General features: G+C 42.0%; 1 protein-coding gene across 10 annotated transcripts in view; it reads right to left on the bottom strand.

Moving 5' to 3' along the window:
* ZNF385B (zinc finger protein 385B) overlaps positions 1–19,039 on the bottom strand; it is a 302,949-nt gene that overhangs the window by 237,652 nt on the left and 46,258 nt on the right. For 6 of the 10 annotated variants that reach the window (XM_078393837.1, XM_078393842.1, XM_078393823.1 and 3 more), the window contains one exon: positions 14,846–14,914. The exons of 3 other annotated variants lie outside the window; for them this stretch is intronic. In XM_078393837.1, the coding sequence (XP_078249963.1) occupies positions 14,846–14,914 (69 nt within the window). Of the gene's footprint in view, positions 1–11,801; positions 14,915–19,039 lie in introns of those variants that run through there. One more of the 10 variants, XM_072980863.2, reaches the window with a different exon arrangement.

Below are 19,039 nucleotides of genomic sequence, written 5' to 3'. Positions count from 1 at the left end.
TCAAAGTCGGACCAGGAGCAGAGAGACAGGGATTCAGATTTGGGGAATAAAATATGATACTCTTGCCTGCTTTGGGGATGAGAAATAGAGAAACACAATTGCTACACACTTCAAATGTCTAGTCCCATGTGTGCCGGTTATCTGTTACTAGGTGTTTGCTGTTAGTGAGACTCTTCTAAATATTCCAATTCTGCCCAGTACAAATTCAGTGCCTAAACAGAATCTTGAAGTACTTGCTACTCTCAGCAGAAACTGCAGAGCTAAATGCAGTGCAGATTAAATCTGGAAGGTTCCTTTTTTCATGGTTTTATGAAAGAGTCAAGTTTTCTCTCTCTCTCTCTCTCTCTCTCTCACACACACACACACACACACACACACACACACACACACACACCCTCCCTGAATTTTCAAGAATCAGTTGCTTCCAGGGCCGGACTGGCCATCGGGCAGTTCTGGCAAATGCCAGACGGGCCGATGGTCTGAATGGCCGGTTCCTGCCGTCGGCCGGTTCCTGCCTCAGCGCGGAGGCGCTGGCAAAGCCTCCGGAGGGAGGCGGCCTTGGGTGGGCGGCCGGGGCTGGCTGCGGAGGGTGTGGCCTCTCCTGGGGAGCGGAGGGCAGCCCGCCCTGCAGACAGGCTCCGGACAAGGCGGGGGCAGCAGCCGCCACCGCCGCCGCCGCCGCCGCGGCAACGGCAGACGGGGCGAGGCGAGGCGAGGCGCGGCGAGGGAGAAGGCCAGCAGGAGCGGCGGATGAGCGGCACAGGATGCGAGCGGCACCGCACCCGATTTCCCCCGCCGAGGGCGCCCGCCCGCCTGCGCCCCCCATGGCCTCCCTGCCGCCGCCGCCGCCGCCGCCGCTGGTCGCCTTGGCAGATAACTTTCAGCAGATAATAGCTTTTCAGCATAAAACCTCTTGCCTTAGAGAACATTTTGATGAGAATTTCCCACTTTATCAGAACCCGTTAAAGGAACAGATACAAGCCCCAGAAAGAGTAATTATATTTTTCAGGTACACAGTGCTAATGTCGTAGGAAATTCTTACTGACTTCTGGGTAAGGTACATTTAAAATGAGGGGTTTGACTTTTTTTACCTACCGCCTTTCACACCTCCTCCTTACGACACAGCACAATCCACAAGAAAGCTGCTTAAAAGCATCGTGTAAACCGGGCGCGGATAGGGCTCCAGCCCAAGTGTTTCTGTCGAAGGGGGGGACCTAATCTCTGGCTGTGGGCATTTGAACACCGAGCCCCCGGGTTGCCATACCTCGGTTTACAGCCTGCGCCTAAGTAGCCTTCATAGGGAATTAACTCGCACTCACTTCCGTGGGCCTGAATTCCAACTTAGAACGAGAAGGAACGTGCTCTTAAGGCACATTCTCCATCTCAGTTCTTTCCCCTGCCTTCCCGCCTCCTCCCCTCCCTTCCGCCCGGGCCGCCTAGCTCGCCTCATCCTCTTCAAGCTATTTTTGCTTCTCCTGCGGGAGGGGGGCACGTCGGTCTCTCAAAGCAGGGCTGCCTTTATAGGAAAGGAGACGTGCTTCCTCGCTGTCAGGATTGCGTTAACACTGTGCCCGGCTCAAAAGGGAAGCCTTCTTCCCCATCTCCCTTCAGTATTTTTTTAACGATGGGAGAGATAAATATGCAATAGAAATTTCAGACTACTAGAGGCCTGGGTAGCAGCGTTTCGGCTTTTACCAATGTAATCATTCAACTGGACCAGAGCAAAGGTGAAATTGACGAGGGGACCGAGGAAAAACTCCTTTTTTATTTCCCTCCACCTACGATTACCTCCTCCCCATTCCTCCCTAAGAACTGACGACCCCTATTTGCGGGTCACTTCTTCAGCTTAAAGTTGGGCAAAGCTCTCGAGAAACTGTGAGAGGAAGCTGCTCCTTGCTTCCTTCTCCCCTTTCTGGCCACCACCGTATTTTTTTCCTGGGGGGGTGCCTTTCTCTTTAAATGTGATATAACCCACTCGCTACTGTCCCTTTAAAAAAGACAAGCTGAAAAAGCTTTGTAAGCGCTGATTGGATGCCTATTTGGATAGATCCTTAGAGGGGACTAGAAACTTCGCCTGGGTTAATTTTTTTTAACTGTGCTGTTCCAATAAACAAGTAACACCCCTCCCCCTTACATGCCGATCACCAAACAATTAAAGGCTAGGTCAGTGTCCTGGGGAAAAAACAGTGGAAGAAGGCAAACTGAACCGGAAGTTAATATAAACTACAAGCGTGCACACGCCCATTAAAGTTCAGGAATATTGTTCAAAGGTGCGTATTTTTAAAAAGGGCGGCAGCGGCAGAGTCTCCTGAATGTAGCAAAGTCCCGTTAGTGATATCATGTATATGTACCTTTAGAAGGTGCTGCATTTGGGGAATAACGTCCGTCCCTTAGTTCCTTCCTTCCCTCCTACCCCCTTTCTCAAGAAAACAAAGCTTTTTTACTCGCTTTGATTTAATCTGTGCTTTGCATACCTACTGAGGCTTCTGAGGAAAGGTAGCATTCAAAGGGCTGGAGAGCAGTTCGTCTGCTGTGGAAACTCTGAAGTTTTAAATAAGATTTATTTTTTTTACGGTAGGTTCCCTGGAATTCATTGTAAGGCAAAGGCACTCGTAGAAGAGGGGAGATTTCAGCCTTCAAAAAGTCAAACATATACATATTTAAGGTTTCTGTGAGCAGTTGGTAATTAAACCAGCTATACAGCTCCTGTTGGCTTCAAACTTACTTAAAGTGGCAGGGCTAGTAGCCTTATCACTTAGGTTGCACCAGAAAGGCCCCTTTGTTTTCCTTGTATTTGCATATTATTATCAGCATTATTTGCATTAGTTTAGGTTGCCTGATGTAGATGGCTAACATTCAGATACACTCTAAAAAGAAATATATTTTGCTCAAATTTAGATACAGTACTCAGTAAAATGAATCAGATCAATTCAGCCATATTAAAAGCCATCTCTTGTCTTTCTACCTACATTAAAAAATCAGTATTTAAAACAGAGCACTTTTATATTATTTAATTGTATGGTAAGCGAAGACAGAGGGTAACAGAAATGCGGCCATACGAGTTCTCTTATAGCAGTGAAGAATTCTGTGGTACCATAAACATAATGCATTTTATTGTGATATAAACTGTTTTGCACTTGAGCCAATTTTCTTTATTGTAGGTATGAAATGGACATAAAGTGAATGTTTTTTTTCTTGTGACAATAATTGTGCTGCTTCTTAACAGTGACTTTTTCAGAGAGGACATCAAATATGTTGCTGTATTACATTTGAAACTTAAGTAGGGATAGCTTTATCATTTTTCTTATGTAGATGTAACATTTTAGTTACTTCTGTAGTTACTGTGGTGCGGCCTCATTAAATGGTAGAAAATAAATTTCACATGTTTGAGGCGCTGGCTCATGTTCCAAAGTTAGATTTTAAGATGAAGATGAGCTGGACAGAAGGAGAGTGTGCCTTATGCTCCAGCCCAGCCATGTTCAGGGTTGTTCTTGTTTTGTTCTAGGTAACAAAGGACAACTTTTGACAATTTTTGAAAAGATGGGAAAGTAAAGTGTTGGCTGTTTTTTAAAAAGGCATAACTGTAATGCAACTGACTACAGTATTGGGGGCTTGAGATCATCACTGTAACTAATTACTTTTTAAAGTAACATTCCTATTCCAGAACTCCATTCCCCTTCTCATCTGCATATCGGAGGCTGTTGATATTTCTTCTGGAAATCTTAATTCCGGTTTGGGATTCCTCCAGTCCAGCCTTTTGCATGATGTATTCTGCATATAAGTTAAATGAGCAGGGGGACAATATACAGCCTTGCCGTACCCCTTTCCCAATTTTGAACCAATCAGTTGTTCCATATCCAGTTCTAACTGTTGCTTCCTGTCCCACATATAGGTTTCTCAGGAGGTAGATAAGGTGGTCAGGCACTCCCATTTCTTTAAGAACTTGCCATAGTTTGCTGTGGTCCACACAGTCAAAGGCTTTTGCATAGTCAAGGAAGCAGTGGAAAGTTCTTGAGCCGAGCCTTTTGTTCCTGGTGGAAGTGTTGATGTAGGAGGATCTGCTACTTATGGCTTGTTCACATTGAACATTTTGTTGCAGTTATGTTTAATGCTCTAATGTTTCAATACATTAAAATAGCTATAAGATCTCACATTGTACTGTTGGTGTTTTTTGTTTAGAGAGCACTAGCATTGACAAATTTAAACATTAAATTTTAATTCCACTTTTTGTTAAACGTGATGATTTTATAGGTTTAGATTTCCTGATGCTCCTTGTTATTTATACAACCAGGGCAATGATTGGAATAGGGAGAACTCGTAAGCATGTACCAATACCACTATACCAGCAACGCCCTTTCAGCGCACCACAATATAGTGAATGGAGCCCACAACAGGTGGGCCTGTGTCCCCACAGCCGGTGGGCCTGTGTGCTCTAAATGCCAGGGCCGATTTTTGGTCCCAGTCCGGCCCTGGTTGCTTCAGTTCAGTATGTCCGTTTCCTCTCATTGCATTTAAACAAGCTTAAGGAAACCACCCAGTCCCTCTCTCGCACCTTCCTTCCCGCCTTAATTGGAGCTTTCTCTCCTTGCAGTCACGTCTTTTTCATGATTTTATTAAAGTCAGTCTCTCTCTCACACATATACACACACCCTCCCTCCCTAAATTTTCTACAATCTTGCATTTAAACAAGTTTGATGAATCCACCCGTCCCTCTCTCGCACCTTCCTTCCCACCTTAATTGGAGCTTTCCGTCCTGCTTGCAGTCATGTCCAGTAGTAATTCACGAGCCAGATTGACTGCCCTGGGCTGTTCTACAGCCATAAACAATAAAGCAGCCTTATCTCCGATCTGTAAAAGAACTGATTTACAAGTGCCACAACCAAGGAAGGTAGCAGGGATAGGTGGCTGCAGGAGGTGGGGGTAGCACTCTGCCTGCATGCCCAGGAAGGGATCTCCGTGTGCCAGCTGTGGCACGCGTGCCGTAGGTTCACCACCACTGGTTTATACTCAGGAAACACAGATTATTTGGCAACTCCTTCCCTTCTGAAATTATGTATCACCTTTTGGGTCCTTGTCCTTTCTCTCACTACTTTTGCAAGACAGTAGATCCATACATAGGATGCTCGCTTTAATAATGTTGAAAATTAAACAAAAAGATTCCATTAAATTCATTTAGTTTAAAACTAATTTAAACAAAAGTAAACTTGTTCTGTCACCCTGTATATCATCTTCATAAAAGGCAGCAACCCTGCCTCAACTCTACAGGAGGATTAACAAAGAGAAACTATTGTTGACAACTTCCCCCACCCCTGCTTTGTTGTCTTTTTGTTTCTAAAAAATCAGTACTGTTGCCCCTTGCCTCAACATACTCCTGGTAAGAGTTATGGCCATGTACCCGAATGACTTACTTCCATGTCTTCAGACCTTAAACACAAAGTGCCTCTGAACTGCTCACATGATCTTCCTCTGCGAGGGAATATATTCATAGAAATAAAATGCAACAGACTGAATCATTAGCCAATAAACCAGTATGAAGAAACTTGGTCAATTCTTGTGCCGTTACGCTTGTTGACATATTAACTGCTGTTGAAATCTATAAAATTAACTTCAAGCAAGTCAATGATTTTTAGAGAGACACTGACCTTCAATCAATTTATAGTCTCTTAGCCATATTCCTTGTATATACAGATCACTACCCAATGAAATTTATTAAATAAGGGCTCAAAGGTACTGATGCAATTTTGTTAAACTGATTTTTTTTTCCAGCAGAAAAAAACTGAAAGTTTTACTTAAGCTGTGATGCTATGCACAGTAACCTAGGAATAAGCCCTAGTGAACTTAAGACTTCTGGTATAGTATATCAAAGCCAGTGGCTTCTGGTATAGTATATCAAAACTTTATTTGCCTCAAAATTCTGAAAATGAAAATACTTGAACACCTGTCTTATAAGAATACTCACAACGTCTGTGTAAATAAATACAGTGGTGCCCCGCTTGACGACAACCCCGCTTGACAATGAAATCGCTTTATGATGAGTTTTTTTGCGATCGCTATAGCGGTTTAGGTATCTGGCTGCGGAGCCAGAGGTTGAGAGTTTGATTCCCCCCCCCCGCCGTGCCTCCCTGACAGGAGCTGGACCCGATGATCCAGAGAATCTCTTCCAGCTCTGCAGTTCTAAAACTGCAAATGGGAGACAGGGGGAACCAAGTCTCCTGATGCATCGGCTGACCACATCCCTTCCAGTAGCCACACTTTAGGCTTTAATAACGAAGGGCTTTGTTCATATGACTTCTTAAATGCCTGGAGGAGCAGAATGCCTGTAGGGTTTTTCTTCAAGAGCACTGAATATACAGTTGCTGGCAGCATGGCTAGAAGATGTTCCAAGGGAACGGGGGCAACAAAACCAGTCTACACTTCCCACCATTTGCTACATGTGGGCTGGGGGGGGCATGTCTGTACATCTTCTGTGTGATACACCTAAACCTATGTTGAACCAGAAACAGTGCAATTACAGTGAGCCTTATGTAGCCTCACTATGACTGGACTATTATGTCAATGTTTTCTCACCACATTCTTCCAATAGTTTAATCTCTGATACCTTACGTTTGTGAGGGAAATATGCAACCACAGTAGCAATTATTAATGCAGCTTCAATAATTATAACATCAGTGGGATCTCAGCGCAGGCAAAGTACAAACACGTATTAATCCGGAACAGTAATATATCCAACGCTGCAGTGTCTAGTCTGATGAGCAAAGAAGTCTCTTTGTGTACGTGTTGAGATCTTTTATCCAGAGACTTGGCCTTAAGCCCTTGGGTATGGAAGCTGGCTGGATAGCTGAGTGAAATGGAACATCTGGAAGCTAAGATTCCCCACTTGCCTGGTGAAAGAAAAACCAGCTGCACAATCTCAGAGCACCCTTAGAAGAAGTGAATGGTAAACCACTTTTGATTACTCTGTCCCTAGGAAACCTTTAAGTCAGAATTGACTTGACAGCCCATCATCATCATCATTATAACTGAAAAAAGTGTGTGCTCAGCTACAGAGGAAGGCCCCTCTATGCACATGAGAGCATGTGGTGACCTTTCATTCTAAAGCAAATAATTGAATATGAAAATGAATTTCTCAAATTGGATTGGCAAGAATCCCAACCTCAGGTGATATGCTGTACTGACAGATTTGGGCAGAAATCAAAGATAAACAATGAATGCAATGCTGACTGAGGCTGCAATCCTATGCACAGTTATTTAGGACAGCCCCAGTAAGATCAGTAAACATGCATCTGACTCAGCTGTAGGTTCATGAAAGCAATTTGCAAGTTTCCAGCGTGGTTAAGCAAGAAGGTTGAAATGTCTATCTTAAATTCTTCATCTAGTATAAAATGGAGTTTTCTATGTCATTCCTGTGTAGAATTATTGTATTACTCCGCAAGCATAATCCTTTAGGGACATGATAAATAATAGATAATTTCATGTAGCCACATATAACATTCTTCAAACTTAAAAATAAGCAAAGAAATGGCAGCCTTAACATGTGAAAGAATGGGGTACACAAGTGTAAACACATACACAGACAACCTTCTTATCTTTCTATGCAAAATCATCTCTGGTTATTTTTCTCAACTCAAGGAGAACATTTCTCTCAGGGCTGGGTGGATCTGAGAGAAAGTACTGGAATACAAAGAACTGAGTACTCCACGTGTCACACTGTTCCTGAGGATGCTTTTTGTGGTTTTTTGTTGTTGTTTTTTAAAAAAAACAAAAAACTCCTGAGAAACAAAGGAAATGCTAGCCAAAATCCAATGGCATAATTGAATTGAACCACACAATTCACACTAGAATCGACAACCCCCTCTGCAGCATCTGTACATCCTAAGCACCTAGTAGAGAGGGCTTGAAAATCCTATGGAGCAGGTTTCTTGGCACCATGCAGGGCTGTAACAGGAAGGGGGTAGGGGAGGAAATCCGCTTCCAAAGGATATCAAAGTAGACTGTTGGATCTTGGCTATGGCAAATCGCTGTGTATAGGTAACACATGATTCCTATTCCATTGCAATGTCTATTTAATATCTCTATTAAAAAGTGGCTATCTAAGGTTCAACAAAAAATGATCATTAGCCATAAGCTTTCCAAGAAATTGCTACATAAATTTGAAGAATATTTTCAAATTCTTCTGAACATCTGAAAAACACTTCTCAGGAAAACAATCAAATTATCAGTCCCCGAAAGAAAATTATTGTTACAAAAGTGAAAGAGTGAATGTAGCGTACCAGCAAATGAAGACAACTTAGCTCTAGGGCAAGATTTAAACAAATAACCTGACAGCTCACTGCTTATCAAACATGCACTTATGATAACAAGGCAAAAGAACAAGACTGGCAAAGAATATTGCCTTTCATAGAAAAACACTTGGCAATTTGTAGCTGATATGTGACACTTTGCCCCCCCCCAAGTGTTAGTGCTGACGTTCCTCATCAGAGAACTACTGAAGCATTCACTGATTTTTAAGAGCAAATCCAAATTGAACCACCTGTAAGAGAAGCATTTTGGCACCCTGCATAGCCCAGAAAGGTACCAACCATCTCTTATTTGAAGGGATTCCTCTAGTAATAAAAGATAACTCCACATCATAAAAAATAATGGAAGACCATTCTTCAATTGATCAGTGCCGGTCAGCTCCCTTACAGGAGAGTCAGTCTATTTTGCCTCTTATGGCAGGAAAATTCAATGATTTACGGTGCTGTCCAGTTACATCACCCTCACAAGGGCACAAATATGCTGATGAAAGAGTTCTATGACTTCCTGAAAAGGACTGTACCTCACCCATATAACTCATCATTGTCCATAGAATGACAGAGCTGTTTCACTTAGAAGATATTTCAGGCTGACCCCAACAGTTTTTTGATGTGCATCATCACTGCAGAGAAAGTCCTTGTTTAATAGCAACCACCAAGAAGACAAAACAGCACAACAGTACAATTTATGTGTGGCGGAAAAGTCATGATACAATCTCTGATAACAGGCATTCTTACCAAGGGTTTCATTTGAAAAGAAATATATTTGTGTGAAATGTACAAAGAGAACAGAAAATCAGTTCATTTGTTGGAACCTTTTACCACTCTGTAAGGACCATGTCACATATTCAGACAGCAGCTGTGCAACTGACAGCATGCACACGACAGGCAGAGAGTGGTAGCTAATCCCAACTCATGTGCTGCATGTCACCTTCTTATGAGACAGATTAAAAAAGGCTCCACTCAACAGGTGTTCATGTATTTTCCTTCTTTTAATATGGAACTGTGTTCAGCCAATGGAGAATTTTCCTCAGGGGCCACCACTAAATTAGAACAATCTAGTGATTTACAATAACTATCATGGGGGGAAAATGAATAGATGTGCTAGTCTCCTCACTATGTTCATTATTTGCTTCTAAGTAAATGTACAATGGCTGAAACCCAGTAGTAAGCTGCAACCAGAGTAGGCCCATTGAATCAATGGACTTCACATAGATGCTGACTTACCCAAATCCCACACATTCAATTGGCCTACTTTAATTAAAACTTATTCCTGAATGTCAGCCAGAATGTGCAGAATGTTCTTTCAACCCTCAATACTGTTTGTAGTACAGAGGAAGGAAAACAATTATGAAATATTCATGTCTACATTGCTTTGCCTTGTCTTAATCTACAACACTATTCTACGCAACTCTACTGGGAAACAGCAGCTATCCTACAATTCAGTTAAGAAGGGCATGGACCTCTTCAAAGTAAATTTCTTACAGGCAGTTTTTACTTGTTGGCTGCAGATTCTGCTGAGTTCAGTGGCAAATGTTCCCATCTGAATGCACAGAAGAGTCAAACCTAATCATGTTCATATTTGCACAGAAAAAATTACCATTGGGTTAAATGGACCTTGTTCCCTATTTGGTCTGCTAATGACTGCAGTCTTACAGTGCAATCCCATGCCTCTATTCAGAAACAAGTTCCTCTGAGTACAATGCAACATGACGATAATAAGTGAGGTGCTGGATTGTAGCACTGGACCAGTTGAATCCATACTACTAAAAACTGCATGCACAAAACATGCCACTGGATCCAGATCCAATGAAAGTAAACTGAACTTTGATCCTCTGACAAACCAAGATTGAGAAAGGATGGATGAATGAATCAGTTCTTGCAAGCTGCTGACAAGAAAAGCTCAAACGGCTCAGTAAAGGACACTACTTGTGATTAAAGTTGTTTCCAAGTTTTGTTTTGTTCACAACCCCCCCCCCCAAAAACTCTAGTTCAGAAACAGGAGAAAAAAGAAAGGAGGAAAATACTCCTATCCACAGGTGATGTTCAGAAGAAAATGGTGAATAGATAGTACTGATGGGAACAATTCTGTTCTCTTCGTTCTAATTAGTGTGTATGTTCTTTCTTCTCTTCCATTTCTATATTTTTAGCTTTTATCTCTTGTGGACACCTTAGCAAAAGCCATCAGCTTTGACTGAAGACCAAAATCCCAGCAGTGAACCGTAAATTGACCATTTCCTTAAAAAGAACTGCTAAATGAGAAACCATGTGCTCAGTATAAAACTAATTTCATGCTTTCAAAAGCACACAGTGGCTTCTAGCAAGATAGTGGCCCTGGGACTTGCAAAGACTGATTGGCTAATACAAACAGGTTTGCTCCCCTGGTTAGCCATGCTTGGCGTGTAATGTCATTTAATCGAAATTCTCAAATCTTCTGTCAAACAAACATATTATTATCTGTAACTCTATGGTTGGAAAACATTTTTAAAAAACCTGCTTTATGAATAAATGTACTGGCAAACAGCAGAGCATGGGTTAGTTTCTCATGAAAAGTGCTTAAAATTTCTCAAGGTTCATTACGTAAATAGAAATTCTAGGTTTATAAGCAGGAGAATGCTACTTAAACCTTAAAGCATATAACTAAAATGATGCACATCACAACTAAGATAAGCAAGGTTTAATGAATAATTTTCACAAGGAAATGATTGGCTAGAACTTTTTAGACAGGTATAAACAACTTAATCCTTTTTGTTCCTGAAGGGGATAATGATATGAACTCCACAGATTTGTTTCAGCAACATTTTTATGCCTTAAGTAAAGATTTGCTGCACTAAAAATGTCATATTTAATTAAAGTATGGTTAGACAGTAGTGACAGTAATTTTATGCCTATCATAAAACAAGCTGTCATTGCAAATGAATTACTGGAGACTGTTCTGTGTTTGACAGGTCATAGCATTTAATAATCACAAAGTCCGAATCGTATCACTCCAGTATGTAATCTCTTGCTTTTATTTTATTAGTTGCAAGGCATGTTTGCCATTTATCTCCTGTACATGAATTTTCCTCTAGTAAAGCTTTCTGCTACTAGAATTTAAAGTCCTACAGATAGCTTCTTGGATCACAAGTATAAAATCACACTGATAATTAATTAGCCTAAGTAATTAATCATCACCAAGTTACGTCATTTCAATCAATGTGTCCCTAGATAACCAAAATGATCAATGTTAGATCAGCCTCTCTTTTTTTGCAAATCACATAACAGGAAACAAGAGAGATTTAACTCATTTTATGAAATTATGTTCAGAGTGCAAACATAATCACCACCACCATCATCATCTAACCTGTTTTGCCATGCTTCTACTAGCCTTTGGGCCAGCTCTGTTGGTGTTAACTGAAGACCAAATTTCACTTCCACAAACAAAAGACTTCAAATGTGTGAGAATGTACCTTAGAAAATCTCTATGTATTTTTATATAAATAAATAAATAAACAAACAGCAGCTCACCTCTGCCAGGAAGTCCACTCCACATTACAGTAGTAATAAATATCCAGGTTGTTGTTGTTGTTTTTTAAAAAAATCTGGATAGAAATACCAAACTTCCAAGATGTGACCAAGAAAAGGTATGACAGATTCTATAAAGACTTGGCTCTCCAGCCCTAACCATCTGTGTGAGAGTAAACTGTTCTGCTAGTACAGCTTCAAACCTTTTCCACTGCTGGCTTATTTGCACTGCTCATTGAAAATCCTTTACACGCTGGCAGCGTTTTAGGGAAGGACAAGCACAGTGAACCATTTGTAAAGAAAGCAGAGCAATTTCAGTCCTACACACTCATTTGTACTGAAGCGCAAGCGCGTGAGTGTACACACACACACACACACACACACACACACAGAGAGAGAGAGAGAGAGAGAGAGAGAGCACTATCAAAGTAGGTCTTTGAGGTGGATTTATGCCTGAGAAATAGGCATCCTTACGGCTTCATTATCAATGCATGGAATCATGCTACTGTGATCAAATTCCAACAAAGACAAATGATTATGAAACGGCTCTACAGAATATAGCTCCAAACCATGCAGAATGAAGAATCGTTTTCCCAAACAATCTGATCGTTAAAATTAGTTCTGGGTTTCTCCCAGTGACAGAGCTGCGTTCTTAGCGAATATGTTCATGGAGGTTTATTATCGGAGGATGTTTTAAAAATTAAAATAGTGACACATTGACTTTATTTTTTCTGCTATCATGAAAATGCACAGCACATGGCCGGAAAATAAAAACATCAGTTATATGCTGCTCTGAAATAGCTAGACAAAAGTATCCTCCCCCCAAAAATGTGAAAATATAGTCAAGTCCCCTTATGGGCTACTGATCTTGCAAACTGAGACCATGCAATGCTCACGTGACACCCAACACTTTCATCTCTTGAGGTAACTCTTAAAATGTTTACTCTCTGCCCTACTGCTCATTTCCTTCTTGCGTGAACACGAAGGCTTTTAATCAGCACACCCTCCTCTTATTTTCTCTACCTCACAGCTTGTTTCCTCTAGAATCCTGACACCCACCAATCCTTTCTTTCTGATCCTCATCCTCAGCCACTACGTCTTCCCTTGCCTCCTTCCACTGCTTCTAGAACTGCTGCTCCCTCACTCCAAAAACAGTCAAATTCGAATTTCCTGGCCTCTTCCTCAGATGTCCTCTCTTCAGCCTCACGACTTTGGATACCACCACTCCTGATAACACCACCAACATCAACCTCTCATTCTGAGGAATCTTCTTCTTTTGGTCTACCCTACTCTAGTGATGATGGAATTCAACCCCCCTTGCCAAATCCTGCAGATACCAGCCTCCAACTGCTCCTCTAAGTTCCCAGTTTATTCCGTACTTTTGTATTCTGTCATGCTTTGATGTGCTGCAATACACCCCTTCAACACATAGTTCGCCTTTGTTCATCCTTGTTAACTGTCCCCATGTTGCTCCTTGATGCCATCTGCATTCAAGGATGACCGTTCACTGACTCAGCTCATTCTAGCCAATTCTCTCTGAGCTCATTCTTTGGCTTGTAACTTTAAACTGATGCCACCACTCAGTGTCATGACCATTCCTCAAATCTTGAGTCTTCTTAGGCATCCTTCAGTCTCGAGAGACTAAGGTAATGTGCTCTGTATGGAGGAGCTGGTGTGTCCTCTCCAGAGCACGAAGCCTGGGTAAAATAATATGGAGGATAGGCTGTTACCCAGGCAGCAAATCCCCCCTCTCCATGTTGCTGAAATAGTCCAATGGAAAAGGCAAGAGCCAATACAACTGGTTCCAGCGATGTCGCAGGAGTTGACAGAACGACAGGAACTGCCTCCGGGACTCTGGCTCCGGATTTTGCCTCGAGGTTAACTCCTGAAACCTTTTCCATGAGTGGATATAGCCACAGGGGAGTGGAGAGTTTTCCTTCTCCTTGCAAGGCTGATGAGCCCCCACCTACCTAGCTTGCTCCCTAATAGGGCGGAAAGGAAATCGGGTGGAGAGGAGCCTGGATGGGCTGGAAAAGAAGTTTGGTGGAAAGCAGCCTGGATGGGACGGAAAGGAAATGGGGTGGAGAGGAGCCTGGGTGGGGCAGAAAGGAAATGTAGTGGAGAGGACCCTGAATGGGGCGGAAAGCAAATGGGGTGGAGAGAACCCTGGATGGGGCAGTAGGGAAATGGGGTGGAAAAGAAATAGGGTGGAGAGCAGCCTGGATGGGACGGAAAGGAAATGGGGCGCAGAGGAGCCTGGATGGGGCAGAAGGGAAATGGGGTGGAGAGGTACTCTAATAATTTTTCTGTAGTGTCTCAACAATGGACTCCTCCTTATTTCTGACCATCACATGGTCACTTTCAATATGCCCTCCCTGCTCCAACTGTGACCTGCAGTGACAGCTGTCTTGAAATGCTCTCTTTATTTCATCTGTCACCTTTCATCACTCTCTAAGAGGAGCTTTGCTCACCCTGTTGTCCTCCAGATGTTCTAGACGTCAATTCTCATGACACCCCACCGTTGTTAGTATCAGCTGGGATGGATAGGAATTATAGCATCTGGAGGCCTTTGGCAATATCTAGTCGGGTAGCACCGCTGTAGATCCCATTTTTCCACCTTCAATCCTCCCTATCTCCTTATCTCTTTGTCCCACTTTTCTCTCAACATGTTATTGCACACTTCATCCCAAGCCTGACTTGCTTCTTCCTTTGGTTGTTTAAATACACATTCTCAGATTGAGAATATTCTAACCACAGAATCATTTTCTTCAATGATAAAGTAATGCTAATCTGCCATAATCCTCTTCCTTCCTTCAGTCATTTTTTTGGCCTCCACCCCTTCAATCCCTTCTTCCTTCCAAGATTTCCTGGCAAGACTGTCAATCTTATCTATACTATTATTTTTCCACCCCAACTAGATCACCATCAGTCCAGCTTTCCCCTCTGTCTCCTCTAATGCCTAGTAGTAACAGCCACTACATCTCATATTCCTGAAAACAAGTTTTGGTTGATTCCTCATCCAAGTATTGTCCAATCTTGCATCTTACCTCTGATTCCAAACTGTTGGAGCATATCTTGCACCTCCATTCTTCTCACACCTGCCACAGCAGAACAGTCTGAAGAAAGCAAGGTGGATTTGATTTAAATGACAATTTAAAACATGATTTAAATTTTAAAACTTAGATTTTTTTGAGAATTTAAATAAAAACTGATTTTTTAAAAGAAATTTAAACCATGGTTTAAATCAATTTGGTTTTTTTTTAATCATGGATTTTTATCCACCCTAGAAGAAAGCAAAATAATTGAAAATAATGTTTCTCCTGGGCTCTAGAACCTGCCTGCTGTTTTTGTATTCCTTGAATGTTATGATCTTTGCTGCGGCTGATGTGACAGTGCCTAACCTTGGACTTTCATTGAATTCACCTCTTGAAACCTCCCTTACTATTTGCTTAGAGCTAGACTACTTAGACCCTGGACTTTTATAATAACCTCATTGTGTTAGACTTTGGTTTGTCTGGTAGGACTGTTCCCCCCGCCCGGATCCCAACTTTGTTCTCTGACTTTGCTTCCACGTTCTCCTTGTCTGGCTCATCTGTTTGTATGACTGGGGCTGTGCTCAGCCAGGATCCTCTTTATCAATCTGCCTTCTGTCCCCTATACTCCAATGAAACTGTCTTTGTTACAACACCAAACAGCGTTTGCTTGGTTCCTTCTCCTTCTCTATTCCCTTTCCTATAATCAGCCACATTCCCCTCCTTCGCTCCCTTGATATCTAAAGGTTCTGTGACTCTTTACTACTTCTCCAATTCTCTCATTCTTTCTCTCACTGACTTTATTAAATCCCGTGGCTTTCAATGACACCTATAAACTGCACTTGGCTCCATTTCAAGTACTATATTGTCTGTTCAATACATCTACACCGACAGAACTGAAATACTACCATTCAATCAGCTTCCAAGTCTCCTTACACCAAAACATTGACTCAGTTACCACATTACTTCTCTTGCCCACATTTCATGAATTTGCCCATTCTCTTGTCTAAACTCCTAGTCCATATTCACTGTAGCCTTCTTTGATTATCGCAGGTTTCCTTCTAGTTTCCTCTTCCAGACCTCAGACCTTTCCAATCTAAGAACTCAGCCGACAAAATCTTTCTCTGCTCATTCCACTGGACTCCACAACTGTCAAACTCCTTTCGTTAGCCTTCCCTTTTCTTCTGCATTCAGTACAGACTCCTTGTCTTTATTTTCTGGATAAACTTTCTACACCCTTTTTGGAAACTTGTTTTCAGCTGCTCAAATGCCTCATACTCTCCAATGAGACTCCAGTCATTGAAAACAACTGCTTTCCATTTTATAGGTATACCTCTGAGTTATAGTACTATATAATTAGTTTGGAGAGAGGCAGAGAGAAAAATGACCCTTTGCCAGCTGCTTACCTGACCAGGAGCAATGAACAAAAAGCACTCATGCCTTAAGGCTTAAGAGTTATCAATTCAGAACATAGAAGTGGCAACTCAACTTAAAAAGCATATGGAAAATTCCCATTCCTTGCTGGAGACTTCACAATGTGAGAAGTTTACAGGATGGTAGACAAAAGAAATCCTGCAACAGAAGCACGATAATAAGTGCTTTTCCCAACCAAGAGACAGTTGCACTGAATTTCATGGGAAGAATGTGTATAGCTGCATAACAGAGGAGGGCTCTTTAAACAGATGCATGCAAGCCCCTCTCTTCCCCATCTCAAAAAGCCGTGTAGGGTTATACACTGTTTTGCAGTTCATCTGTTTTAAAGATCAAACTTAAACTTTTAAAATCACTACAAATGGTAATTATGTAAATGAACCTTTTTAATCATCCAGCATCACAAACACATATTTTGTAGGTAAATGCAACCAGAGTAGCATAGCACAATTAAGTAGCTGCTCTGATAAATAAAACATGAAATAAGTGTTTTAGCATTTAGTTCTAAATTGCCGGGTAATGCTGATTATCACCTGGGTACTATTTCACATTTTTTAAAAAAGGTGGGGGAGAACCCTCACTCTGACGATAATCTAACATATGACAGTGGAACAGAAAAAAAATCAGGCAGAGTGAAATCTCATGTTCACATCAACAATAACTTGTATCTACTGAGAATGAGAAAAGCCATAGAAGCAAGAGCAGAATAGACCATGCTTTCATAACCAAGGCATCCTGTGATTTATTTCCATGGGCTGCTGAGAGGAAATCCTGTAACCTTATATATGAATATGAATAATAATTTGTCTTTTTGTATCTCCAGGTACAGTACTATTGTACGGAATAATCAGGGTTATGTATGAAACGCGATTGATGGTTATGACATACTCAGTAGAGCATGTATTTGCATATGGGCAGTGATTAGTTGAAAGAATGAGAGTGGGAGGTGCTGTTGTACAAGTAGGCAAATGAGTGAGAAGAAGAGAAGCAGCTGGGGCAGGGATTGGTTAGGGGTTTCGGATGAGGATGGTTAGCAGTTCAGGGAAGCTGAAGGAAAAAGCTCACTTCTATTATTCCTTATCCCTTCGCCCTCCACATTTGTCAAAGGGAAAGGGTTAACCCTGCTTGCCTCTACCACTGGTTTCAATCCACAAAAGCAACAGTCTTGTAGTGGAGAGGCTGCTGAATCCGGACAGAGCCTAAGGCATAGGTGCATATGTGCATTTTTCTGGCTCACAAGTAGAGCCAATATGACAGCCTCCTTTCTCCAAAAACGGTCTCTTTTGCATCCTGAGCACAACAAGGGAGAGGACAGGACCACTGGGTGTAGAGTGGCCATGCCCGTAACATGCCTGGAAAAGGCTACCGTGAGAGGGGATGGGATATATGCAAAGAAATTGTGTGGGAAGATTTGGTTTATATCGTTGCAAATTCATTTAATATTGTTACATTTAACTGGAATCACAGGAGTTAGTGTGCTAGAGGAAGAGAAGAAGTAATAATATAGATCATATTTAATATGATGATAGCTGTTAGCAACTCTAGCCATGCCTATCACTGAAGTTGAAGAGAAGGAGAGTCTGAGAGCCTTCTGCAGAACCAGTAGGAAGAGTTGGGTTTAATAAAGGCCTGGTGGCAGAAATTATGCAGATAAAGGTACGAGGATTGATGTAGGTTTTTGCCTCTGTGGCACACGGGAATGTCAAAAAGTAGGAATTCTTGGTGGGAATACCACAAGTAGTTACTTAGCAGTTGAAATTCCACGGGGCAACAAACCCTTTAAAAAAAAAAACATAACCACAGGAATCTGTAACCCACTCAATAATATTTTCATTACAGATGCCCAGAAAGTAATTGTGAATATCTTCATTTTTAAATTTTATTAATAAACCACTCTAATATTTTCACCCAAGGAAATGATTCCACCAAAGAGCAATGCAATTTTACTTGCTTCGGAGTATATAGAGGTATAGAGATACATATTCATTTCACTGGGTCTTTGCAAAGGAAGGAGATGGCTCTGTTTAAACAGTTCGAAATCTTGTAAAATGTCTCCTTTGCCATCATTCATCTGCACTACACGGATACAACTTTATGGGGCAAATCAGACCTTGCAATTTTCTGTGCTTTCCAGATACAGCAACTAATGCAGTTATGTGCTTGACCAAAAACAAAACCACAAGCACAACATTCACGCTTTCAAGACCTCTGGAACACTTTCTTCAGCAGGGTAAGGCCCAGATTACAGGACGGGGTAGTATAGGGTCAGCCCCACCATTAAGCTGAATGATTATGGCATCTCAGACCATAAGGTGCCAAGAGCAGGACCTTCCCTCGCTTTCACCCTTGCTGCCACAACTCCCATATCTGCCTTCTTGCCCTGATGCTTGAAACTGTGGTTGTGATTGCTTCATCTTGATTCTTTGCTTCAGCCCCACAACACCCCTTTTCCTGCAGTACTGTGACCACTGCCATTGATGCTTGCCTCCATGCTTGCTTTCAGCACCCCTTTGCTTGCTTGCTTGCGTATCCCTTTCAGCATGTCTCTGGGTTGAGCCCGCGCTTTGCAAGACAAGCTGGCTGTGGCTACAGCTTCTTTGGAAGGATTGGTGCTGGCGGCAAGCAGGGTGAAGCAGAGCAGCTGTAAGGCAAGGGGCAAGGGACTGGGAGAAGGACTCAGAGGCAGGGCAGAAAGGGGGCCCAAGTGCTGCTTCTCCACTTCAAGCTGTGGCAGGCCTTGACTTGCCAATGGGATGGTAAAAGAAACAGAAAGCTCCA

This window comes from Pogona vitticeps, chromosome 1, assembly GCF_051106095.1.
Source record: "Pogona vitticeps strain Pit_001003342236 chromosome 1, PviZW2.1, whole genome shotgun sequence".
Classification (NCBI taxonomy): Eukaryota; Metazoa; Chordata; class Lepidosauria; order Squamata; family Agamidae; genus Pogona; species Pogona vitticeps.
The sequence above is the reverse complement of the archived record's forward strand: the minus strand, read 5'-3'. Positions and strand labels throughout refer to the sequence as shown.